Source organism: Crocodylus porosus, unplaced genomic scaffold, assembly GCF_001723895.1.
Source record: "Crocodylus porosus isolate Cpor-Errol unplaced genomic scaffold, CroPor_comp1, whole genome shotgun sequence".
Taxonomy (NCBI): Eukaryota; Metazoa; Chordata; order Crocodylia; family Crocodylidae; genus Crocodylus; species Crocodylus porosus.
Genome location: NW_017728931.1, coordinates 139,244,680 through 139,254,038, shown reverse-complemented (window position 1 = coordinate 139,254,038; position 9,359 = coordinate 139,244,680). Strand labels below are relative to the sequence as shown.

The 9,359-nt window shown below is 46.2% G+C and overlaps 1 protein-coding gene across 1 annotated transcript in view; it reads right to left on the bottom strand.

Annotated features, from left to right (window-relative positions):
• MKLN1 (muskelin 1) overlaps nucleotides 1-9,359 on the bottom strand; it is a 103,167-nt gene that overhangs the window by 15,605 nt on the left and 78,203 nt on the right. The window contains exon 11 of the mRNA XM_019543763.1: nucleotides 9,051-9,190. Coding sequence (XP_019399308.1) covers nucleotides 9,051-9,190 — 140 coding nt within the window. The remainder of the gene's footprint in view (nucleotides 1-9,050; nucleotides 9,191-9,359) is intronic.

The window sequence follows — 9,359 nt, the reverse complement described above, 5'->3', positions numbered from 1 at the left end:
GGAAAAGCGCAGGCTCAGGGGTGATCTGATGGCCACCTATAAGTTTATCAGGGGTGACCACCAGGATCTGGGGGAACGACTGTTCACCAGAGAGCCCCAAGGGATGACAAGGTCAAACAGTCATAAACTACTGTGAGACCGTTTCAGGCTGGACATAAGGAAGAATTTCTCTACCGTCTAAGCTCCCAAGGTCCAGAACAACCTGCCATCGGAGGTGGCTCAAACACCTAAACTCAACACCAGGAGGTGGTTCAAGCACCTACACTGAACACCTTCAAGAGCAAATTGGATGCTTATCTTGCTGGGATCCTATGAGCCCAGCTGACTGCCTGCCCCGGGGATGGGGGCTGGACTCGACGATCTTCCGAAGTCCCTTCCAGTCCAAATGTAAAAAAAAGACCCACTCCAATTTTGTACACTGCGACGTAGCTCCAAAACAACTGTTCTCAGACAAATAAATGAACTACACAGGAAACAACTAGTTTTTTTCTGCATCCCAAGTATTAAGAGTTATTGTCTACCATGGTCACTGTGGAAATCACAGGAAAGAACAAACTTGGGGCACTCCGCTTCAAAAAAAAACAAAAAAACCCCCCAAAAAACAAAGGGCTTTCTAAAATTAAGAGACAACATCACAGCATTAATAGCAAACAAGGTTTCATTCTTCAAGTGATCTGCACCGAAGAGGATCAGACAGTCCACAGCAGGTGGCAGTGATTACACACATGCCAATATTCCCAAGTTTAAAGACTCTCAACATGGAGTCAGAGCAGATTACTCAAACAAGTGCAATTTGGTATTTACCTAATACAGCTGCCTGGACCTTACTCCTACTATCGTGCTATGCTAGAAAGTTTCCTAAGTCTTTGTTTAAAGTCACTCCTTTGACTAGGAAGAATTCAAATAGATTTATGTACATCCTTTTTTTAAAAAAACAAACAAAGGCAGCTATTTAAACTTGAAACTATGGCAAAATGTATAATGTCAAAACTTGCTATAATCTTTTAAAATATTCAAGCAGTAAATATTTCCTTCTAAAGTTTTCACCATAGGGGCCACTGAATTCATGGAGTCACTGGTAAAACAAGTTCTCGTTCCAAGTGCCAAACCAGTGCTTGATAGCAGCAGTCAACTCTTCTACAGATGCCGAAAGATCTCCCTCATTTCCGTTTGACTGGTTCCAGCCAAGAAGTTCACTCAAAGGTGAGACAGCAATGGGAATTGAAAGAGAAGGAAATTGTTTCCTTTTTTTTTTCTTTGAAAAGAGAGAATTCAAATGAAATATACCAGTTCTAAAAATCCCAAGCTAAACAGTCATGGGGACCAAAATTGTAGCGAAGATGGGAGAGGCAAGACTTGTGAGGTGAGGCTCTCTCTTCCACTGGATCAACCTGTATTGCTGGAAGCGATTTCTGGCTTAATTCTTGATTTCAGAAGCTTCTGGGCAAGAGCCAAAATTAAGATTTTAATTCAGATTAAGTAAGATTCACCCAGAATCTTTATTTCTAGCTTTTGCCCAGAAGCTTGACTGACATTCAGGAATTTTCTTCCTTCCAGGAAGAGCACAGACGAACCGCAAATGCTTCCTCAGCTGGAGGAAGGGGGTCTGTACCCAAGAGATTGCAAAGAAGAATTTTTTCCCAACTATTTGAGTTGGTCTAATAAAAGATATCGGATTTACCCAAAGATCCTTGTCTGCCTATGTCCTTAGACCAGTGCGGCTACAACCTACACCCTTGAAATATGGAAAATGCGTGACATCTGGCATTTTAATTCCTTCGTTTCCAAACAAGTCAGAACAACTCTCGCTCTTGGACCTGAACATGTTAATGAGTTTGATTAGTTGATGGTAAATTGGGCAGTTACCACCTACAAAGCAAAAAAAAAAGTTAAGAGAAGGGGAAACACGAGGCAAGTTACAAAATGCATCACAAAACTAATGTCTTTATAAAGCTTGCAGGTTTTCTGCGTTCAGTAAGTTATGGATTTAGTGGTTCCTTTCAAGTAGGGAAATCCACATGATTAAAGGAAGGCGCCTGTTCTACCTTGAACTTGGTAGCTGCTTCTTTTCCAGATCAAATGAAGAGTGTTTACTGCCCAGAAGTTTGTCCAGCATCTAACTATATAGCAAAATTCATTAATCCAGTGAAAAAAAAAATATGTTTCCTTTTTTTTTTTTAACCATAAAATTAACAGTCTGAGTAAACAAGGACTAAACCATGTAAGTGCTTAACTAATGTAAAGTGCAAAAGTGTACCTTTCTGGCCAGCAAAAAAAAATGCTCAGTTTAGTGTAAGGCCCTGAATTTAGTTGCAAGTTCACATGTTTTTTGTGTTTGACACAATGAGAAAGCCAGCTTCTTGAGATGAATAGAAAATATATTACAAAATAAAATTAATCTTTCATGTTTTAAATCGTGGTGACTTTCTTGCTAATGTAAATGCTGTGATTTAAATCAATCCACAGTGCCTTCAATTATCTCCTGACATTAAAGTGTTTCCACGTGTTTTTAGAAGAGTTATGTGGCCAAGGATCTGGAAGAAAACTAGCAGATGATAAGACTGGGAGATGGACTGAGGTCCTCTTGACAGCACCAGATTTACTTGACACAAGTGATGCCTACATACCAGCTCGACTTGCAGCAAAACCCGCATCAGACAGCGGGCTGTACTACGTACAAACAAGTGCACACACTTTAGTGTGCCCCAGTGTCTACAAACATGAACAGGACTTTCTCTGTGTCATCAGGAAATATGTTTTTAGTAAGAAGTGGTGCTGAAACTTTGGCTGCACAACACAAACATTTTGAAAACATTTGTACAAGGGGTGGTTCCAGTCCCTATATATAGCCATCTCCCAGTAACGGAGCCTGAAGCGACCTCTAAATAAAACATAGCCATGCCCAATAGTGCAATGCCAACAGCAAAACTGGTATTTTTATTGGGTGAATGCCTCCCCACCCCATCCTTACTGCCCTACTTTCATGTGACTACTACAGAATATTCCCCACCCCCCCACCAACAATAAACAGGATTAACAAAAATAGAGCTACCAGCCCAGCCAGATAAAGCTTACACAGGTTGGGAGCAAAGATAAAAAGAGGCTGCAAGATAACTGGAGACTGCAGCTATGGGATTTTAGAGCCCTTCTGGACATGCATGTAAAGGTGGGATAGGATCTGATGCATGATCCACACAAATCGTGCTTCCTGCCATACCACACATGCATGGCTGTACCTGTCCTGTGGGGGCAGTCCAGGTCCTTCCAAGCTCTCTCAAGGGACTGCCCCAAATGGAGGAAGTGTTTCCCAGCTTTGCTGCATGAAGTTCAGGACAGGTTGGAATGGGACAGGCCTGGCCGAGTCGGCATCGGCAAGAAGAGGAGGCTTAGCCAGCTGAGCCAAGTGCTGCTCAGGACCAGCCTGGCCCAGCCGGGGTGGCACGCAGCTCAGCTGTGCCCTCCCTTACTTCCACTGACCTGTCCCAGCCAGCCCCAAGAGGCACGCAGCTCAGCCACTGCTTCTCTTTGCCAGTGGCCTCCCGGCCAGGCCCCGCTGTCCCGAGTGGCACATGGGGAAGCAGCAGCTGGGCCGGCTTTGCTGCGTGCCGCTCGGGATGGGGCAGGCTGGGTCGGACCGGCAAGGAGAAGCAGTGGCTGAACCAGCGGAGCCACGTGCCCCTTCCCCGCACCGCTCGGGACAGGTCGGGATGGGCTTGGCCTAGCCTGGTTGGCACCACAGGGGCAAAGCCATGGCTGAGCCTGTGCCGAAGAACACGCAAGGAAGTGGCACGTGGCTCAGCTGCGGCTTCTGCTCGCCGATGCTGACCCGGCCATGCCCATTCTGTCCCAAGCAGCATGCAGCAAAGCTGACCCTGCCACTGCTTCCCTGGGTGCTGCTTGGGATGCGAGGGGCCCGGCCAAGTCAGCACCTGCTGAGCCATGTGCCACTTGGGACTGGACAGGCCAGGCTGGCAGAGGTAAGTGCGTGGCTTTGTGCAGCTGTTCCCAGAGCCTTGGAGACTCCTGCCATGGCCAGGAGCCCCCCAAACCCAGTGTCTTGCCTCTACCAGGCAGCATCCTCTTGCAAGTAGGGCAGCTGTGCCCCATCCCATGGAGCTGTGTGGGCCAGGCCCGGCTCCACATTGGGTGCCACTGGGGGCCCAGCTTTGGCCCGAGTCTGCACAGCTCTGGGGCAGCCCCCATTCCCCTTCCGGCCCTGCCCCCTCCTCTGGCTGCCACCTTCCCAAGGGCCTGGCTAGCCTACCCACGATGCCACCCCCTTCCTCCCCCCTCTATGAAGTTTTATTTATTGTCACCAGGTTTAGAATTTTTATAAAACCTGGTGTTTACCACCAAAAAAGAAACTTTTATGATTATTAACTATATTAATATGCAGTGCGTCCTGCCATGTACTCCCTGGCCCAGTTTTGTTTTTTTGGCATGCCGGCACTCCAGCACCCTACAAGGTAGACATTGTGGGTTTTTCAGCACTCCGGCCAGAAAACATCGCCTACCCCAACATAGACCATGTGACAGAGTGCAACTTCCAGTTCAAGGCCATACTACCCTCTTCCAAAAAGAACTCTTCCGGGGGCAAAGGGAGGGACTTCTGGCCACGAGATGGCAAACAGGGGGCAGGGCAACTGTCAAGGGGCGGGGCTACCCATTTGGCCCTTGATGGCTCACCAAAATTCGTGAAGTGGCCCTCTAGCCAAAATAATTGCCCGCCCCTGGTTAAGACTATCATGGAAAATGATTATCTTGGACTGTAAGGGATTGCTGCTGCTGCTGATGCACGGCAGGAAGCGTGACTGCTGGATCCAGCATCAGATCCTGCCGTGCCTTATTGCCATCCCAGGCTTCCTCTGCACCAGCAGTCCTGTAGGTAATGGGACTTGCAGCCGTGGCACTGCCTCCCAGCCACCAGGACTCAGAGTGCTGCAGTTGTGAACTCTGGGTCCCAGCACACCACCCAGAGTGCCCTCCGGTGGCGCTGCCAAGACCCAGCGCCCACAGCTACAGGACTGAGGCAGGTGTAGGGCTCCCTGGTCCGGCTGTGCATGGTGCATCCCTGAGACTGGGAGTCCCAACTATAAGGACAGACCCTGCTACATGTGCAAATTAAAGCTGGATAGCAACCAGCTATAAAGTCATTACACATTTTCCAGCAATAACTTTATAGCTGGTTGCACCTTTTTATGGAGAGAGAGTTAATTTGCATGTGTAGCCAGTCTAAATGAACTGCACAAGTAACCCAGTAACAGTGTGATGCATGTAACATGGAGAGGGGGCCTGAGTCAGTTTACAGCAAAGCAGCAGGTAACCTAGTTTGGACAACTTGTAAGCCTTCAAACATCAGCTGCCCTAGACTCGAGCATAAATATGGTAACTATTTTTTCCCCTCTAGTGTGTGGCTGAAGGTGACAACACCCTCTCAGAACTCAAAACATAACCGTCAAAAGAGGCATTCAACAATCCTCCCTAAACAACCACCGACAGGATCCTGAAAATCCTGTTTTCACATTGTTGCCCCAGAGGAGAAGGAATTAGAGAATCTCAGACTGAAAAGCAGAACCATGTCTAAGTTAAGGCATTCATCCAAGACAGATAACAACAACAACAAGGAGAACAGCCAGTGAACACGCAGGATTTATAATTTTAGGGTCTTTCTAAAGATGATTCAGTTGAGTCCAGGAATTTTCTAGCTCACTTTCGAATATCCTTCATAGGGTTTACAGCAGAATCCATCACCACTGCCTTGTTCTAAACATTAACAAGTTCCTAGCTGAACAGCAGCAGTGGTGTGAACTAATTCCTACCACCAGTTAACTCAATAGATATTCATGGGGTTTTGTTTTTGGTTGTTTTCTCGTTGGGGAGGGGGAAGGGGGGGGTTGCTATTCACAGCATTAGCCCAGTTTGGGGCACAGAAATACTCCTTTCTGTACTACAAAATTGAACTGTTGGAAAATCAGCTTGGGGAGGGGGGAGGACTCCTGTTGTACAACTAGTGCCTTGTTTGATATGCACAGCAAGCAGAATGGTTCTTTAAACATTTCCGATTCTCCTTATTGCCATTTTCTCTTGCTCACACTTCAAAGTGCAGGTTCCCCCAAGCAAGTCGCTGTTCCATATCAGATGAAGATTTAAAGCCAGAAGGAAATTCAAACGTGTAGCCATGCACTTATGGACTGGTAAGACTATCTGCTATAAACTAGGGGTATTTTAGTTGGACATGAAAAGTAGCAAGACCTTGATGCATGTCAGCTCTCAACGACAAGGGCACCAATGGAATCCAGCCATGAAAGAGGACTGCATCTGCAAAGACCTTCCAGGGGAGGGAGAGGGCTTTTAATACCATTACACAAAGCACTTGTGAGACCTCAAACCGAGAGCTGGAATAAATTCAAATTTGAAGGGTTGCTAGAGTGACTGGGGGGAATGAAGAGCCTACCTTTATGACAGGAAGCTAAAAGAGTGACCTGCTTAACCTAGAAACAAAGCCTGAGTGGGGCTATGATTAAGTCTCAGTAAGTGCTGGAGAGGGTGAAAAGCCACAAAAAGCTAAAAATAATACTGGCACAAGAACACAAGTGGGAATGAACAGGCCATGAATAAGTTTAAATTCGCAATTAGAAGGCTATAACTAAGAAACAGAAGTTCTAGGGCAGTCTAGCAATCATAACAGGAGCAAGCAAATAGCTAATTTTAAAATAGTCTGATACATTTATGAATGGGTTTGTGATATGAGTAGCTGGACTACCATTGGGAAGGTCTTTTCCAGTCCTGTGTTCCCATCTAATCTGATCCGCTGCATAAAACGGGTAGTACAACCTCACCCAGTTAATGTATGCACTAAAGAGCATAATTTCTGTTGAGCTATGCAACACCTTTTAAAAAGGAGGGTGTACTTGAAGCCTCAACGCTTGTCTAACAGCTCTCAACTGCATAGCTGGTCAAATAAAAGATGTCATACAAAATCCTTGCCTCATGTTTTTTAGAAAGATATTCATTCCTGATTCAGCACACAAAGTCACTGAGAATAGCACACCTAGATATGACCATGCTTTTGGTTGGATTACTTAGATTAGTCCATTTTAAATAAATCAAGCTATGTTTATATTATTGCTCCATTATGCACCTCCAATGTTTGTCAAATTGGTAGATGTTAAATATAAGCACCAATGACTTTCTCCAGAGATGAAAATGTTGAAGAGAATGGATCAGGAACAGATCTCAGCTGGACCTCTCTAGTAACCTCTTGATCCCCTTTTGTAATTGCTTTTAGAGTCACTTAAAACTGATTGTGTGCAGTGCTGACTTTTTTCCCTTTTTTTTTTAAATGTCATGTGGGACTAAAGACCATGTGCAATAGGCAGGGAGCATCATAATTTAGGCTCCGGCAGGGGGAGAAGTGGGCTCCCTGCAGGCTCGCTGGAACCAATGTCAGGTGTTTCTCAGGGCGGACTCTCCCATGCCTCTGGCTGGCTAAGGGAACCTGCCGTGCAGACAGAGGAAGGGGAAATTCCTCTCCCTCCCAGACAGCAGCAGGTCTTGGGAGAGTCATGCAGGGTGGGGGGAAGCCCCTGCAGTGGGGAGCACCCTGCACCCTATGCCTGGCTGTGGGGACAAACACCCAGCATGCTTGTGCCTGCAGCCCCTAGGGCAGGAAGGTACTTACCTGCTCCGCTCTGGGCAGGGCTTTTAAACTCTCCGCCAAGAGAGGAAGCAAACAACCTGATTGGCTGAGCCCCAACAGAGGCTCAACCTACACTAGGTTGCTCCTGGAAACATGTGGGGCTTTCACAGTGTTTCCAGGGCCCTACTGCCTCTCTTCTCCATGATGGTTCAGTTAAGGTTTTGGGAGGGGAGTTGTTTTTGGGGGAAGGGGAGGTTGGGTTTTTTCTCTCTTTTTAACCTTTTTCCCTGCTCTCTCCCTCCCCCAGTTTCAGGTCATTTCCAGCCATATCTGTTTTCCAGGGCTTCAGGGGAAACACTAAATTTCAAGCCTTCCCCTGAAACCCCCTGAAGTCTGAACTACAGTGGCCCCTAACAATAGGTACCTAAAGCAGGACTTCAGAAGATCGGAGGGCCCCCAGTCCAGAAGAGGTGCAACCTCCCCCTCTAGCCCTAAAGGTGAGTAAACTCACTAGGCACCTGCTGAACATTTTCTAGGTGCCTCCCAGATCACGGTTCAGGAGCTAGGCAGAATACGTCATTCTCCTACCATACTGACAGATCAGGTAACACCTCAAGACGAAATTGTGGCCACTTCCTTCAACAGTGCTGATGCCCTCTTAGGCATTAGAGCATGTACCTAAGAAGCACATGCCAACTTAGCTAGTACAGCATGTGCCCGGGAAGCAGGAGATCCAAGTCCTTTGCCCTACACAGTTTGAGAGGGCACAAATCCACAACACTCAGACCTGAAGGGCAGGCTGGGAGGGGGGCACTCTTCAACCCTCCTGCTGAAGCTATTCCACTATGCAATACAAGGCAAGATTCATGAGGCCCTGAGAGAGAAGAATGACCAAACTTTTTTTGGTGGCTAAGACAACAAGTGCTTCAAAAAGCAATGGAGTGTATTCATGGAGAAAAGATCCAGCAGTAGGCATTAAACACCCTCCCTCTCGGCACCCACATTTTGCTACTATGAGCCAGGACACTTGGCTGGATGGACCTATGGCCTGACCCAGCAGCTGGAAGCTCCTATGCTTTTATGCATTCATTTGCAAGTAAGGAACTTCCAGTCCTTGTCTATTAATCAAGTAGTGGATTTTCCCATCCTTACCAGAACACCAATTTAATTTATTTAAAAATAAATAGCTAGATGTTTTCAATCTAAATGTTCCAGGAAGCATACAAAATTGTACACTAAAACAAGGCACAAGTGGAAGATTACTGGGAAACTTATGACCTATTACATGTCCAGGATAATGGCAAATCTTCATAAAAATAGTGAAGACTATGGTCAAACTCTCCTAATAGATGTAGCAAAGCCCAAGGTTTGCAATGACTTGTTTCCAAAGAGCCCTCCTGTTCTCCTATACCTGTGTTTCCGTATGAGGTATTTGCAGTGTCTCAGCAGGTATTCCTTTGAAGGCCGACAGAGCTTCAGAGACCAGAAGTCATCTAACCTCATCTTTGGAGAGCAGGACTTGCCAGGGTTCCCTCCAAACAAATAATGAACCTATATAAACAAGAAGCAATTCAAAGAATCGATTTTGCTCATGTTATACACTGACTGTAAGTTTAGTAAGCCATTATCTCTTGAGACGTATTCAACTATACACAGTTCTGTTCTTTGTATTACTAGTGTAAAGATCAGCCAAACTGATATAAGAGTTTTTCTTCAAGCT